The following is an 18020-nucleotide window of genomic DNA, read 5'->3' on the forward strand; positions in this document are numbered from 1 at the left end:
TTATAGTTGGAGTGGGGGGTTACGCTTTGGGATGGAGACAGGATTAGGTTTATAGCTGGAGTGGGGGGGCTAAGCTTTGGGATGGAGACAGGATTAGGTTTATAGTTGGAGTGGGGGGTTACGCTTTGGGATGGAGACAGGATTAGGTTTATAGTTGGAGTGGGGGGGCTAAGCTTTGGGGTGGAGACAGGATTAGGTTTATAGTTGGAGTGGGGGGTTACGCTTTGGGATGGAGACAGGATTAGGTTTATAGTTGGAGTGGGGGGGCTAAGCTTTGGGGTGGAGACAGGATTAGGTTTATAGTTGGAGTGGGGGGGCTAAGCTTTGGGGTGGAGACAGGATTAGGTTTATAGTTGGAGTGGGGGGGCTAAGCTTTGGAAACAGGATTAGGTATATAGTTGAAAATGCACAGACAGACTCTCACTGCTTTTATTGTACAGCATGGACATTAGCACAAAGAGAATGCTGTCCAGGACTCCTCTTCCTCTAAGCCTAATTGAATCAGGCCAATTTCCCACTGTGCTGAAGAGTGCACCTGCATCTCATATAATATAACATGACAAATGTAATTAGGGCATAATTAGATCAACTGTTTGTCTGGAATTAATCTGGCTAAATACACACACAGAGCACCATTAGAGTCCAGCTGAAAAGAAAGCACAACAAACAGGCCACAGAGAGGCTACGGGTTCACAATCCCACTCAGTCGTAATAGATTCTCTCTCTCAGCCTCTCATCCATTCACTGCAAGTCTTAGCAATTATAATGGTGGTCGGACATCAAATAAACAGAGCTGCCAGTTTATTACATTACCTTATATTTTCTTGTAACTACATTCACTGGCAATTTTATTAGTTACAACCACCACGTTGGCCACTTTATTGGTATATAATTACTGACTATATGCACAATTTGGGACTGAACAGCAGTTCTGTCAGTAACTGACACTGATGAAGGCTAGAGGACAATGAACACACAGAAGCCCTTATTTATTACAATCCCAAATAATGAATATTAATTTGCATGAGAGTTTGAGTGAAGTGAGGGTTAGGCTTGGAGTTGGGGTTTGGTTTAAGGTTGGTGTGGGTTTAGGGTTGGGCTTAGTGTTGGAGTTTTGGTTTAATGGTTAGATATAGGGTTGGAAAGGGTTTAGGCTTGGGCTTAGAGTTGGAGAGGGTTAAGGGTTTTGCTTAGGGTTAGATTTGGGGTTTTAGGGTTCGACCTAGGGTTGGAGAGTGTTTAAGGTTGTGTTTAGTGTTGGAGTTGGGGTTCTAGGGTTAGACAGGGTTGGAGAGGGTTTAGGTTCGGGCTTAGGGTTGGAATTAAGGTTTCGGAAACTGAAAGTATGACGGCAATTAAAGACAGTGAGATCTGTTGAAAATCTGTGCAGAATATTATATGAACCTGAAATTAAAAAGTGTAGATATGAATATAAACAAAAACATTCTCAAGTTTCATCTCAACCTTCCCAAGACTCGTACGTTTTAATTCTGTTGGCGTCGGAGGTGCAAAAGTGTGTTGATTATTATCGCAGTAAAGAAACCTTCTGATTATTTTACTATGTCATAATTTTGATAAACCTCTTTATTACTCAGACTTTTTAGGAGGTAGTAATTTGTCATTAAACACTGCTATGTACATGATGTCTACCACCCAAATGCTCAGTGGTGATCCCTTTCCATTGATGGATGGGGTACAGGATGGAGCAAATACTTTGCGCAGAGCAACAGATGGGCTATAGATGGTAATTCCACACCTTACTTATTCATAAAGGATACGTAAGAGTAGATACGTGCTGTAAGTAAAGTGTGGGCGAATATGTCTTTTATGCGTGTCATTCATTTTGTTAATTGAGGCTTTAAAGTTTATTGCCCCAGCCTTACTCGCTGGATTCTCTTCCTCGTTTTCCTCCCCGAGTTTATAACCCTGTCCTTGCCACTGATTATGTGGGTGATGTGACTAATACGTTTTCCCATCACAGATTTTATGCCCAGATTTTATGAAAGTGATTTGTGTCGGTGTGAAATTGTTATACCGGCTTGTATGAGTTACATCGTTTTTATACCACAGCACTGTTGAGTTCTCTATTCTGATTGGTCAGAAGTTCTTAATTTTCTATAACAGCAGCTCTGAAAAGTGCAGCTATAAACTGGATTTTAAAAAGTGCGTAATTGGTTGATATGGTGAAGTGTTCTTTGAGGAGATGTTTATTTAACATTTATAGAAGGAGACTCCAGTGTCAACACTTTGTAACAGTCAGAGCTAAAGCTGTAACTTTAGGTTTTCTGAAATTTGACGACAGAGGAGTTTTCACTTTACAGTGTCTGGGTAACACTTGATAGCTGTGTTTTATTAACTTTGAGCGATGAGAGAGAGAAAAAGAGAGGCTGGTGAGGGAACGACTGTTTATAGCTGCTGTAATGTAAGTTATTTTCACGTCTGTTGATGTTGAAACATGCTCGATTTCTACATTACAGCAGTTCTTTGTTAGTTAAAATGTTGCCCATCCTTTTTAAAAATAACACACAATATTGTGATATTTCAAACTACACTGAAAGGTTAGTGATTATCGTGATATGCCTATTGTCACTCTCTGCGTACCTGCCTTAATTGTAATTCAGTGTTAGAAAATCCATTCTATACACTCATTTTTGGATTTATTCTAATCTTCGGTTTGCTCATATTTGGTCTATTTTTAGCAACAATTACAGTAAGGCGGCCGTAAAAGCTCGGCTCGGTAATCATCAGCCGTGGCCCTTCATTAACCTCGGGATATTCAGCTGTTTTGTATTCTTTCTCCAGTGCGGCATGATGATGGAAGACCTGTAGTTGAGCAGGATGAAAAACTGAAAAGGAGGAAAAGCCTGCTTGTAATGCATTTCAAAATGCTCCATCGTTTATATGTGATTTTTTTTTTTTGCGGTTACTCAGCGTGCATTGGAGGAGGCATTACTAAAAATGTCATGCGAGGAGAATTACAAATGTTGAAATGATTCTCACCTTCCGAAAGTCCGCATTTTCTCCAACAATATCTAACTTACTTCTCAAATATTCATCCTGGACCTTGGAATATTAAATATTACCTTGTGGCACAGTGTCCTTTTTCATTGGATGTGAATGTCAAGATAATAGCAGCTCAGCCGAGAGTCTTTTTTATTTCTCCTATTTGAGCGCAAATAATTGCTTTCAATGTAATTTTATTTTCTATAAAAAATTCATTCTTTCATCAGGGGGAAATTATTTATTTTGCACTATTAGGTTGGTCTCATGAATGCAAACCATGTAACACATTCTTGTGAGTTTTATTATTTGAAAGCTTAAAAAAAGCTAAAAAAAATTTAACAAGTAAGATGGATTTAAATTTATATATTAATATTTTCCCATTAGACCATATAATAGCTTTGGCCTTCTAACTCTAAACACCTTTTCCACCATAAACTTTCCTATAAATCATTTGTAAATTTTATTTTATTTATTATTTTTAAAAAATTATTAGCTTTTGTTTGTTATCTTTATTATCTTTAACAGATGCTGCAGCTTTTACAGTAAAGTGATGCATCTTGTCATTTTTGCGTTATCCTAATTGTAGTGTTTTTAACAGTAAGTGTGATAAAAAAAAAAGCATACTGTAGGAATCTTTACCGAAATCTTTTCTCTAACACTTGCACTTCTATATTTATGTCACCTGACCAGCTTCGTCATTTTTAAAGTGCGTTGAAAGTCGCAGCTTTGTGGTTCTCTTAATACTCTAAATATTAAAAACATGGTTTTGCACTTTTAAATATGTATCAGTTCATGTGAACAGCTACAAAGGTTAAGAGTTCTGGGCGGAGCTAGAGTTCGTTATGAACAAAATCCAATCACATCGTCCTCCAGTTCAAGATAAGACTTTCTCATGATATCAGGTTGCATTTTAATGTTAACTTGGATTAACATATATTCCCCCTTTGTGTTGTGGTTCCAGTAGTGACAAAACCCATGTGCTCATATTTGTGTTGATTTCTATTCTGGTCCTGTGTCTTCCCCCTATTCTGTCGTTTGCGTACTACCTGACTGTGTGCACCTGTTTTGTGTTAGTTAATTAATTTTTGCGTGCTTATTTATACCTCGTTGTGTCTGAGAATTATTGCGAAGTCTTATCATGTATCTCTTATCATGTATCATGTACTGTTACGTTCTGAGCCATGTTTTTGTATTCCCGTGTTCCCGTTGTATTGTGAATACTTCCTGTTTTAGAATAAGTATGTGAGTATACATACACGGCATGTTGCGTTAACAGTCACCAATCCTTGTTTTTGAGTTTGTGTCAAAATGCTTTTACAAAAGTTTTAAAAAAATGTCTATATAAATAAAAAGTTATTGAGATTATTTTGCAGCTAATCGTGATAATACACATACACGCACAAGGGCACACTGAGTGGGCGATATTTTTTTGTAACTTTCAGTCCTATAGTTCCAGTTCTAGTATGAAAGGGAAGGGAAAAGACAAGCAAAGAGAGCGAGAGAGAGAGAGAAAGAGAGAATGCATAGCTTTTTCTTGAAAGTTACAAACCCATCATCCTCTGTTTGAGAGATTTCAGTTGATATTTATTGCATCAGTTTCATAATAATATTGATCGACATAGCACGAAAGCTGACATTTTGAGAATTGGATCAGAAAACAGTAAAACTCTAAAAATAGGCCAGAGTCAAGTTTTTGAACGAATGTGCTCAAAATGATAGCGTGTGTCACAGGTCATATAGATGTTTCTCGCCTCAATTATCTGTGTCTCACTGTAGAACCACAGATGAATATCAATTCGGTGATGTAATGTTTGGGGTGGTAAAAGCAACTCCGCTTCATCCCATCACCCTGTCATTGATTATTTTCCTATAACAGCATGACACGGAGTGTTTGTTTCCCAAACTTATTAAGCAGTCTGAAGTTAAAAAAAAAAAAAAAAAAACTTCTCTCACCTTAGTTTTCGTGTATTTTAAATAGTGAACATGAAGATAATAAGAACGATGAGGACAGACCTTGGTAAATTAGTGCCTAATCAGACAGTTTTATGCGTAATCAGAAATGTGAATGTCCCCTTTTTCATATTCACCTATTCACTGAAATACAAATGAACCTAATTAGCAAAATGGCCTGATAGAATACCTCAGAACCGGTCATAAGGACATAATTATCTTTTTTTTTTTTTTTTTAAAGTGCTTTGCTCCAGTGAAATAGCACTGATTCAAAATGTGCCCTTTTTACAATCCAAAGAAGGGCACAGTTCAGTGATCACAAAAGTGGTCAAGGTGGGACGGTAAGCGCTAGCATTAAAGCAATCGCGCTGAACTGAACTCAAGTGTTAATAGCTGCGCGTATGTATGAGATCTGTACAAATACAGATCTGTACAAATCTATCTGTAGGCATTACAGGGTATAAGTTGCTCATGGATGCAATCAAGAATGTTGGGAACTCAATTTCCTGCCTGCTAAAATCTATAAGATGGTGGTTTGAGGAGATAAAGATAATAGTATAAGGCGAAGAGAACATGAAGGCGTGAGACTTTAGCTCTCCACGCATGAATGAGTCTCTGAGGAACGGAATGCATGCAGGAAGGAATTCAAAATAAAAACAGATGCGTTTGAGATATAAGTTTTATCTGTCATCACTTTTTGGCCCTTCTTTTGCTTTCTGTCCCTTCGCCCTCACTCGAGTCCTTTCATTAAAGCCAGAAGGATTTGGAGGATTTGGAGAGGGACAAAGATTGTCTGATTGTATGTATCATGAATCAAGACCATTGTGTTAGTCCTAACCTTGGCCGTTCAGAACATTTCTCCTTTCTGTTTACTCATTCTAGATTACTCATTTCAGTATCAGCATCAGAACACATGTACTCATGCTTGGTCTGAAAAAATAGTATTGATGCATCTGTACTGTAGTAAAAGTGGTAGTGTTGTCCTCAGAGTATGTTGAGGCGTGGGCATTAAATGACCAAGGTCATGCCTGGTTCTTTTATAGCTAAATGCAAATGGTTATTGAGAATCAGAGATGATAGTAAGACACTTCTCCAGAAATCCAGCAAGGTAGAGAGGTTCAACCTCTTTTTTTTTTTCTTTCCCCTTTCAAAAATCAATGCTTTTAAACTGCTCCACCCGCTGGAAGATGGGCCATTAAAAAGGCATTGTGTTCCCTCGGGCACGGCTTTCACGCTGAACAATGCCTGCTGCAACAATGCCTAGATAGCAGTTTAGTGAGCTGGATCGAGGGACGGAAGTAACGAGAGCGGAAAACTTCAAAGCCGTTCCGCACTAAACAACTGCGAAATGGATTGAGCCATAGGGTCCCATCGCTTCCCCCGATAGCCACGAAACCACTACTCCGTCTTAATGATTGGCAGCTCAGGCCCAGGACGCAAAGCATGGTTCATATTAACTAAGGTTGAGAGGAATATGAAAGCAGGGCCCGAATCGACATGATCTATGTTGGGACGCTTTTTTTTGCTGTGGAGCATGGAAGGGAAAAGCACTGCGTGAAGCATGGAGCCCTGGCGCATTATTTACTTTGAGCATGGCTGTAGCTGTCAGAGTTCATTTCTCAACTGCTGTTTATTTCCAAGCCGAGAAGCCGAGAGGGCGTTCTGCTAGCGCCTGTCTCCATCATTCTCACTCACCAAGAAGCATCAAACGCAGCCGTGTAGCTGTAGCAGGGCACAAAAGGCTGAGTGCGCTACTTACAAAATAAACAAAACAATATGTTATCTAACACTATGACAAATCAGCGTGTGAGTCAAAATTTGTCTTACGCAATATGTCTTTTTTTTTCTTATTTATTTTCTTTTTAGCTGTGGGGATACTTGAGAACAAAACATTTGAAATACTATTATAATATGAATATAATAATATTAATATAAAAATAATTTTATGTTAAAATAATAAGTGAGCGCTCTGTCAGTTTGCACTCTTATTACTCTCCAGGATTGAAATCTATACTGTAGCTCCATCACTCAGGATGACGTGCCTGTTCATTTTACTGAACATGACTCACTGTGCGTGATGTGAATCTCAGCAGTGTGATCTTTGACGAGTTTTTTTTTTTCTTTTTTGCGTTGACAGGATTACGTCGGGTTCGTACCTGAGCACCGGATGGTTCACCCTCATCTTAGCCATGGACATGTGCAAGGAGATCCGCATGTACGGGATGATCAACAACACCTACTGCAAGTGAGTTAGACGTTTAACCTTTGCTTACACACATACGCCTCCGATACCTATAACAAACTCATCGGTCCATCGTTACAACCTGCTTTTATTTCATCTGTTACTGAAATATTAGTAGTAAATAATGCTTACGCTACAGTAATATAGGTTTTTTATATGACTGGGTGAACAAATATGTTTAGATGAGAAATGTAATTACAGTTAGCTTGTTTAAAAGAACCTGAGCTTATGAAAATGCGAATGAATTTGACATGCTGTTTTAAAGTAGCTTCTAGATCGGGGTTCTCAAACGTTTTGCAGCCAGGGACCCATTTAACTGTACAATAAATTCCATGAACCTCCAGAGCACGGGTTTATTTTATGAACAGGAGCCAACTATTTAAATATTATGTGAATGTATACAATATTTTGGCTATTTATTAGAGCCATAATGCTTTTATTCCTGAAATTTCCACCAAAAGGACACATTAGGCCCAAGTCGACATTATTTGTAGGTCTATTTGTGTTTGAGTTATTGACCTTTAGATTAAGCCCACTCAAAATTGAGCAAAATTTTTAAAAATCACGGACCCCCTGGCCTGGCTTTATGGACCCCACTTTGAGAACAACTGGCACAGACTAATTAATATTGGTCCTTATGCAAGGTAAAGGTGCAAGTCCAGTGAGAATCATGCCTAACTGAGAGATGCCTCTGTTTTAGGCAAACTACACCCTACACATGCAAATCCCATGCAATTTGCATGGAAATATGAGTAGAGCTTAAGTCCATATTTGGGCGTGTGTAACTCAGCTCTGAATACCCATACCCTTATGAGTGGTTTGTATTCTTCGTGTACTGTAACCCCTTCAGAACTTGTGAAATATATGCCTTCCTTAACAAGACACAAAGAGATTAATGAAAAGGAGACTTGGATGATATGAAACCCTGAAGCCAATAGGAAGTTTTCAAGACGTGGCTTATTTGCAAAATGAACAATCTGATCAGACCTGATACTTCATAATTGATTTTTCATAAACTTTACATGAAGTTACAATTTATGCAAATAATAAAGCAACACTGAATAAGTATTTATTCTCCACAAAGTCAGTAAGAGCAGGGTTTATTTTCTACAGTTTTGCCCGTAGCGCATTCCCCTGTTGACCATTCTGGAGGAATTATTTTTCTTGCTCTTGTTTTCCTCCTGTTTCTACGTCTGTTTACTGCCATAAGCTGTATGTAATGTCAAAATTTCTGACCTAGTTATGTCTAGTGATATAAAATCAATCTTATTTTACCGTCACATTACTGCTGTTTTAACAAGCTCTCGTGCTTCACCCGATCCTGTTAGTCAGCAGCGTGGCTTCGTAATTCCCAGTCTAGTCGTCTTGTTGCTCTCTGCAAACTGCTCAAGGTCTGAATGGCCTTAAAGATGGTGTGCTTAGTATATTTGTAATTAGTCATCCATTATGCATTTTCCACCTGCTCCAAAACAACGAGCCAATTTCATTTTATAGCTAATCTCATCTTGGCCGCCGGTTAAGGCTGCAAAGTGGAGGAACAGTGGTACACTGCGGAGCCATTTCCATGCGAGACAGTGCTGGAGGAAGGCATCTGTTTTAAAATGATCTGCTCAGCTGTCGTAGCAATTGACCCTAAATGGTTTTACCGTAATTGAAATCCAACAGGTGCTCCGGGGTGGCGCAGGGGAGTGAGATTGAAATCATTTATAACTTTGCAGAACCTGGTACGCTTGCCAAGGTGAACAAAAAAAAGTGAATGAGAAGCAGAATGGAACAGTCAGAGTATACCATTAGTCTACAGGAGAGTTTAATGCTGAATCTTTGTAACGGTAAACAGTGTTCGAGCGCCAAAGAATGGTGTTTCCCTTAACTCGGATTTGATTGATCAGCCAAGGTTTGTTTAGTTTTGCATTTGAGCTGTGAAGCTAATGAAACTCTGTCTCACTCAAACTTAAATATTCATATACTGTCTTTAAATTACATCAATAAGACGTAATAAAATTTTTGAAAATTTTCTTCCTTGATGGCTACATTATAGGCTAAATGTTCTTCAAGGGTTCTTTGATATTTTAACATTCTTAACTAAAGGGAAAGCCTCACATCTCACAGCTCAATCCTGAGCTGGGGTTACTGTCTGTCTGGTGTTTCATATGTTCTCCTCTCTTGTCCATGTGGGTTTCCTCTGGATTCTCCGATTTCCTCCCAAACACATTCTGATAAGTGGACTGGCAACTCTAAATTGCCCCTTTCTTGTGAATGAGCATGTGATGGACTTCCATCCAATACTGGGGGTATGAGTGTCTTGCAACAAGCGTTCCCGAGATAGGCTCCGGATCCAGCAGGACCCTGACCAGGATAAAGTGCTCACTGAAGATGAAAGATGAATCAATCAGAGTTCTGTTGGAACTCTGTATGTAGGGGAAACACTCACCTTTACAAGTGAACCTACTTCTACCTCCTTCTACTTTTTATACCTAAGAGTGAAATCTTAGCTTTCCTTTGGTTGCCTTAAAGGTTTATGACGTCATGTGTGACAATGTAAGAGCAATCACAATCTAAACCACTTTTCTATTTCCATTCTTGCTCTCAGATCTGAAGGCTACAGGAAGGTGCCGTATCACTACTACGAAGCCGGAAGCCGCGACGAGTGTGCCGAGTACGTCCTGCACGAGAACGCCCCTTACGGCGGCCACCGCTTCATAACAGAGAAGACAGTTTTCGCCAAGTGGGCCAAGACACACCCCATCAAGTTTTTCCACCCGGAATGGCAGCTATCATGACCAACACAGGACGACGTCTTCTCTCAAGCATCGAGGCCTGATTGATCCAAACACTCCCTGTCTTAATGCACAAACAAGCAGCCGCAAACAGGCCAGAACAATCGTCTCAACCCATCCTGATTACACACTGATTACAGCGTGAGTCTAACGGGTTATCATAGGAAGGAGGAGAGACTTCATAGGATGTTTATGGTGGTGGGACACTGCATGTTTTTAAGGACAACAGGACAATTCCATAGCTGAAGTAACAAATCTCATCACAACATAAACTGAACAAAGGGTTTCTGAAAATGTCTGGACAAGAGAAATTATTCAAGGTGTATAAGGAAACAATGCAGCCAGAGACAAAGGGCCATATTTACTAACCTTTTGCGTTACAGACAACAGACAACAGTACTGTCTTTCGTTTTACCTTTATTGCATACACATTTATAGCAGGGGTTCTTAAACCTTTTCCCAGTGCGATCCCTTTTTGGAGTTAAAACATGTCACCACTCCCAACCCCCCGTAAAGGCGACTCAGTATGTTACCCCTGGATAGCCATTGTACTCCGCTGTGGTACAACAGATGTTCAGCAGTTAATCAAGATAATTAACAATAGCCTATCAGGCCTGGAGATGGTGCCATTAGGCAGACCTTCCATACACCCATCAAAATTCTTTTGTTTATCTCTCTGATGACCCCCCAGGGATCATGTTGCAATCCCCAGGTTAAGAACCCCTGATTTATAGGAATTCCCTTCTCCAAGTGCAAAAACACAAGGCAGAGGATTATTGTAATTAAATGATTTATTTATTTATTTAGACTAGGAGTCCTAAATCCAAGATAGGCTCTTGGCTATTTTTTCATTTTTTTTCCAGCAACCAACAACCAGACAGCTTTACTCTTCTGTACTCTCTGTACACTCTTAGTAAAAGGGTTCCTAAAGGGGTTCCTTAATAGTGTTTTGGATAGAACCCTTGAGAACAGAACCCTCAGGGTTCCTCAGAGATAAAAAGTGAAGACTCTTTAAGGTTCTGGATGTTTGTTTTTTGAAAATGTCTGGGATGTGCTTCATGAAATCAAAGTTTCTAAATATACTTCTACAATCTTACGATAAAACATTCTATTTACTCCCCAACAGGTTCCTCAGGTTGGTTCATCTGAGGGAACCTTTAAAGCTCCTGTCCTTCAGAGGTTTTCCTTTTGAGAACAGATTCAGAACCCTGGTAAATAGCTAGGACCATGTACCATGCTAATTGGTTAGAAGGTATTGTAATGCAAATTATAATAACACACTTGTTTAAATAAGTTATACTTGTTTAAATAAGTTTAAATAGATGTAGCTATAAATATATAAAAAGTATGATATGTTCTGATTGTTGGTAAATTCCTGAAGTATTAAACTTCAGAACGTACTGTTATAGGAAAATAATCAACTTCGGGGTGGTAACAGAAACTCTGCTGTCCCGTGGTTGATTAATTTCCTTTAACACCACATCCCCAAGTGTTTTATTGCTTTTCTAAGAGCGTAGTCTGCCGAACTACGTGTGATTTTATTAACTACAATAACAATAACATTATGGCAATTAACCCGTTTGCTAACAAGAAGACGGGAACAAAGCAGGAGTTTATATTTTTTACTACACAGGATACGCTTGCATGTTCCTGTTAGATGGCCTGCAGTATTAGCCACGCCCACTTACGGAAATATCAGCTGTAATTTAGCGCTTCTTTTAGTAAATATGGCCCAAAGGATCACTTGTCATAGGACAACTAACTGGATGGGTATGTTGGGTGTATGTTGCTTATTTTGCTGGACTTCTGGGAGGAAATGATAGGGGGAAATACATGAAACAACCAACAAACCCCAATGAAGAACCTCATGACAAAAAATCATTTGTAGCTTTTCATGCATTGTGTGTATTCCTAAGACATTCATGTTAATCCATCGCAGACTACGAGCCCTAATGATCAAACTTAGCAGAATTCCTCCCGTTTCTTCTAAAAGATATTAGCCTTCCATGCCAGGGTTTAGCTAAGTGTTAGTGTAGCATTTGCATAGATAAATTATTAATAAGTTAACATCTGTGCTGTGAAATGAGAGACTGGAAAGCAAACGCGGGCAGCTAAGTGTGTAAAAAACAGCGAGCGAATACGGTTTCATGTGCCACGGCTAGCGAGGCGTGCATGCACAGTGCAACATACAGACAGCTATGTAGAAATTTTCTTTCTTTCTTTTTTTTTTTTCAACTATATAATTATTGGCACCCTAGATGAAAATGCTATATGGATTTTTTTTTTTTTGTATCCTTTACCGAAAGTCAACAACCCTCTGTCTCTTTTGTTTTGAAAGCTTTTTTGTCTCTTTTTCCAATGCGATGGAAAGATTTTACATGTGTACCTCGTCATACGTGTACTTCAGGGAAACTGGAAGTGGTCAAGGCTAACAATAGAGTTCCTAGATTTTGAGAACAATGATGAAAAAAACTGTATTTTTAAGGATGTTTTGCATTTATTTAATGTTTATAATGTTCTTCGGCGGTACCAATAATTTCCTTCATATGTTTTTGAGAGAAATAATGTTAATTAAAAACAAAGTTCTTGTTTTTGATAGAGGAAAGGTACGTAGTTTCTTTTGTTTTGGTAGAAAAATCATTGCCCCAGAGTTTAAATTCAAGCTCATTTTGAAAAAGTTGGGTTTACTGTGAACGTAATCTGTCTGAAATCCCCCAATCCCTACAAGCTCTTTCTTGGTCAAACCTCAAGGCTAAGTGCTCTAGCTTCACACTAACCCTGCAGCGCTGTACATGTAGCTTTCACTTGTGGTTTTAAATTACTACATTTAGCTTTTTTTTTTTAATCAGCCTGTGATTGTCAAATCCGGCAGGTGTCCCTGCACTGAATTTATACCGGCAGTGTTTTTTTTTTTTATTTCCTCTGTGTCACCATGACTCAACACTCCACCACAGCAAATGGTGCAGCTGATGACGGAATGCTTGTACAAAGATGGAATAGCGTTAACTGAATTACTGGATTCAGGCCGATATGACTCTCCAAGAGCACAGCTTTGGCACAAAAGATGGATGTTGTAGATCTTGCTCGCTTTTTCTTTGTCTGAGCCAAAAGGCAAAACAGGAAATTTGATTTCTTTATACGTTATGATCATTATCATAATTAAATTTCTAACAGCTAAAAGAAAAAACACAACATTCGTGTCGGCTTTTTTGGTAATCTGGTACTATTTAGGTTTTTTTCTTTACTACTAATCCATTTCTGGCAAAGTTGCAAATGAGAACTGAAAATGAACAAAGCAACAGCAATAGCTAAATCTCCTAAAATGTCAGTTTATTATTATTACGTTATTTATGTTAAAGCACATTAGTCAGTGTTGTTTAATAACTAGAGTGAAACTAAAGTGTAATGAAGTTTAGTTTTTAATATCGTTTGTTATCCTGTGAGTGATATCCAAATACAGATACAGGTACACCTACCATACAGGTCACTCTGTAGGTCTATAATTACTGACTGAAGCCCATCTGTTGCTGTGCACCATGTTTTGACTCCCTTCTAACCTGTCCATCAGTGGAAAGGAAACCCCGCAGGAACAGATGTTATTTGGTTGGTGGTTGATTCTAAGCACAGCAGTGACTCACAGTGTTAGTGTGTGTGTGTGTGTGTGTGTGTGTGTGTTGCTGGTACAAGTGTATGCGGTACATCCGCGCTGTTGGATGTTGGAGTTCTAAACACCTCCACAAATCATGGACAGAAACTGACACTGGTGAAGACTCAAGTAGAGATGTAATATTGTTTTATTCAATCCCACTCCAGCTCACTCCTGGAGGAATTCTGCCCAATCCCTCCCACTCCCAAAGGAATTCTACCTAATCCCTCGTACTCCCACAGGAATTCTGCCCAATTCCACCTACTCCCACAGGAATTCTACCTAATCCCTCGTACTCCCACAGGAATTCTGCCCAATCCCACCCACTCCCAAAGGAAATCTACCTAATCCCTGCCACTCCCATAGGAATTCTGCCCAATTCCACCTACTCCCAAAAGAATTCTACCTAATCCCTCCTACTCCCATAGGAATTCTGCCCAATCCCACCTACTCCCATAGGAATTCTGCCCAATCCCACCCACTCCCAAAGGAATTCTACCTAATCCCTCCTACTCCCATAGGAATTCTGCCCAATCCCACCTACTCCCAAAGGAATTCTACCTAATCTTTCCTACTCCCATAGGAATTCTGCCCAATCCCACCTACTCCCAAAGGAATTCTACCTAATCCCTCCTACTCCCATAGGAATTCTCCCCAATCCCACCCAGTCCCAAAGGAATTCTACCTAATCCCTCCTACTCCCATAGGAATTCTGTCCTTCACCACCAATTCCATAGGAATTCTGTATCCCGTAGGAATTCTGACCAGTCTCACCCAGTCCCAAAGGAAATCTACCTAATCCCTGCCACTCCCATAAGAATCCTGACCAATCCTGATGGAATTCTTGACCAATCCCACCCACTTCTGCAGTAATTATTATTGTTTGTACCTGCCTGTCCTTATATTTCCCAAAATATAAACAAATTAGTCATTTCAACCACTGTGACCCTGACCAGGATAAAGCACTTAGTGAAGAATGAATGAATGAATGAATGGAATGCACTAAATGTGTAAATGTGCTCCAATATTGATGAACATGGCATTTCTTTGTCCCATGAGCTTCATATCTAACCACCCCACACACTGTAGCCTGCGTGAAAGTAAAACCTGCCCACTGCCGTGACTTTTGGGCTGGGTTATGATGCACACATGTAGAGTAGAAGATGATTAACACACATTGTGCACGGAAAAGATGAGCTTCAGATCTACAAGGTGACCAGTAAGGCAGGAGTGACATATAAAATGCAGTGAACAATAATGTTGTGTTTAAATAGATCTTATTTACGGTTCTGATCCACAATCAGATTTTTCACTTCACTAAAAAAGCAGTGCTTTTTTCACTCTGATGCATTTCTGTATTAGTCCCCTGTTTGTGGTCTTCAGGTCACAGTTTGTGAGTTTCTCTTCAAAAAAAAAATGTCACTCTCACCACCTCGTTTTTTTTTTCATGATGCCTTTTAACAGTTCGGCTGCAAATGTTCCTGTACATACGGCAAGAGTGTGTGAATGTTCACAAGGTACAGCGCACGTCCCTGTTTTAAGTGTTATTATCTTAAGTGCTTTTTATGTATCTTTTGAAGTTTGTGTTGGAAATGTTTGCTTTCGTGCATCAAGTGTCCTTTTTCTAACTCCAGTTTCGTGTCCCAAACGCTGGAATTTAAAGAAACATGTAGCTGTAGGAATGCTAGAATGCTAACGTATCCCAAATGCATAGTTAATAATGACCGTTAATGGGGACTGTTAGTAATACAGTGTTAGCTAAATTATGTTAATATTTGTTTAGCATCCTTGTGCTCTGTCGGATGATTGCTAGCTAGTAAATATGATTGCTAGCGACTTGTCCATGTGTACCCTGTCTCAAGCATCCGGATTCTTGGTTTTTCACACAATTTTTGCACCATAAAAAGCATAATGTATATGTTAAAAGGTAGATTCCATGTTAAAGAGAGAAACATTCCAAGTTCATTGATTGGAATTGAATTTAAAACATCAACTAACACTGATTTTATGTAATCTTGTGGTGTATGAATAAAAATTAGTATCCGGCATATTTATTATTATTGGCATATAATAATTAGATGTAGGTGTGGCAGTTATTATATATTTACTTTTATAATTAATGGAATTTTGGGAAAATTTTGAATTTTTAATTTGACCTTTTATTCTTTTTATTTATATTTTTAGTTTTATTAGTATTTTTATTTATTTATATTCTAGAGAAACCCAGATCAGGAAAGCATATTTTTCATTAAAAGAAATAAAAAAAGGTCAAATTTCTATTATTTAAGTAAATTCTGTTTAATGTATTATTAAGAATTCTGGAGGTAAACACTGCTTTTCTGTTTTCTTTTTCTTTTTTTCAATAAGAAAATCCAATTACATGTGGTTTACACATCCTTACTCGACATTAACGGATCTACTTTAATCTCTTCACACCCTTGCTTTGGCTAACATTCGCTCTAATTTAAACATTAGAGTGAATTCTAGTTAAAACACATTTATCACGCCAGCGTTTGGGACACAATGTGTGTGTTATTTTGTCCATACAGATATGATAATGTTCACATGTGTTTAGGAATTCATTTCTGTAGCAACACTAAGGTAAATGTATAAAAACATTTTTTTTAAAAATGTATTTTTGAAAGGAATCGGCTTCTCCGCTGTTCATGTGATCTTGCGAAGGCATCTTGCTAAGTGTGCTGAATTTGTTTCTAAAATGTAATTTCTGCAAATCAGTTGTGGTTATTTTGTGTTTTCATTGTGTGTGATTTTTTTATTTTTTTTTTGCAAAGAATTGCAAACAAAATCTGTCCCTGTGTAATTTAAATCAGTGTTTCAATAATAATAAACTGATCAACTGATTGTTTGGGAAGTGTCCTTTTTTTTTTTATTCTGAATATTATGCTAAGCAAAAACATTTATACAGTATACAGTCAAGTGTTTGTGTATCCCTAGAACACTGCAAAAGACGAATTTCATAGCAACACAACATTTCATGTGTTTGGTTTCATCTTTCTTCATTATCAAACCAGACGAAAATGAGAAACAAAAAATTTAAATATGAATAGTAAAAAACAGAATCATAACACTTTTCATTTCTCTTTCTTAATTTCTGACCTTTTTTTTTCTGGGAATATTTCGTTTGCATTATTTTTCTTGTCTTGGCACAGAATACATTCATATTTAACATTTAACATTTTACATTTTTTTGTAGCTTAATTGCTCTACATATATATATTTCTGGAATTTCTGATGAATCTGGAATATTATAGATTAGTATAGTAATATTACTAAATTTAAACATTTTGCTTCTTCTTCTTCTTCTTCTTCTTATTATTATTATTATTATTATTTTGTATACTATGACAATATTTGAAGTTCCTCAATAATTTCTTGTTTTTAAGACAAATGTTTGATTTTCTTTAAGTGTCGAAAATTTCACAAATGTAATTCCTGCCCTTCAGTTGTATTATTTTACACGCATAATAGCATAAAGTGATTTCCAGGCAAACACATTAGTAAATCAACATAGATGTTTTTTTTTTTTTTTTTTTTTTATGTGCGTCTTTACACAATGCTGTCTGGTATGAACTGTAACTCCCATAATGCATTGCTCACTACATTTTCTGCAGCTTATACAGTTTAAATGTATTGTTAACCACATGGCCTACAGCTTCCATGGAATATGCCAATGCACTCCACTGAACAGATGGCGCTACCATATGCCCTGTGCCACCATGAAGTGTTTGTTCTGAAACAAACTCAGTCCTGGTATAACAGCGTTTTGCCGGCAATCGAAATGACGTAAAACTCCATCGTTACTTATCGTTAAGGCTATTATGGGATGGCTGTCTGTGCACCATTTCAGCTTTCTTTGTTTTCCCATTTTCTTCCAAAATTTGGTCACCTGCTGATTCATACCAATCTATCATATAACAGCTACCAACCAGGGAGGGTGAAGGCTAACACTTGCTTCCTTCTGCGTCACGAGGCAGCGTAATACACTCGTAGAAAAGTGCTATCTACCCTCTTCCGCATACATGAGCTCACAGATGCCCAGGAGTGGTTATTCTGGCTGTGATTGACAGGGGACAGAATGTATGCCCCTCCCACCCAGAGTGTGTGCCCGTCCTGGCATTGTCATCAGGATTCGAACTTACAATCTCTGGACAAACGTGATTTATTTGCGCCACTTGCGGACCCCCGGCTTGTTGTATATCTAATAGCGTCCATTTTGCCAAACCAGTTCAGAAAATTACACACACAAATTCCTTATCGAATTTATATTTTCTTTCTTTTGAATAATGATTATCCTCTATTCTGGTTGTAATATGACCATGTCTTTCCCTTTTAGAATACTTACCTGTGTTTGCTACTTGTGCTTTCTCTGTCAGGTTAGTTC

At 38.3% G+C, this 18020-nt stretch overlaps 1 protein-coding gene and 1 long non-coding RNA gene across 3 annotated transcripts in view; one reads left to right on the forward strand and one right to left on the reverse strand.

Moving 5' to 3' along the window:
- Positions 1–16480, forward strand: part of st6galnac3 (ST6 (alpha-N-acetyl-neuraminyl-2,3-beta-galactosyl-1,3)-N-acetylgalactosaminide alpha-2,6-sialyltransferase 3) — a 46950-nt gene extending 30470 nt beyond the window's left edge. For both annotated transcript variants that reach the window (XM_053233049.1, XM_053233050.1), the window contains exons 4-5: positions 7091–7198; positions 9786–16480. In XM_053233049.1, the coding sequence (XP_053089024.1) occupies positions 7091–7198; positions 9786–9975 (298 nt within the window). In that variant the 3' untranslated portion in view covers positions 9976–16480. The remainder of the gene's footprint in view (positions 1–7090; positions 7199–9785) is intronic.
- Positions 1–18020, reverse strand: part of LOC128318079 (uncharacterized) — a 74667-nt gene that overhangs the window by 40348 nt on the left and 16299 nt on the right. The window lies entirely within an intron of this gene.

Source organism: Pangasianodon hypophthalmus, chromosome 4 (genome assembly GCF_027358585.1).
Source record: "Pangasianodon hypophthalmus isolate fPanHyp1 chromosome 4, fPanHyp1.pri, whole genome shotgun sequence".
In the NCBI taxonomy this organism is placed as follows: domain Eukaryota; kingdom Metazoa; phylum Chordata; class Actinopteri; order Siluriformes; family Pangasiidae; genus Pangasianodon; species Pangasianodon hypophthalmus.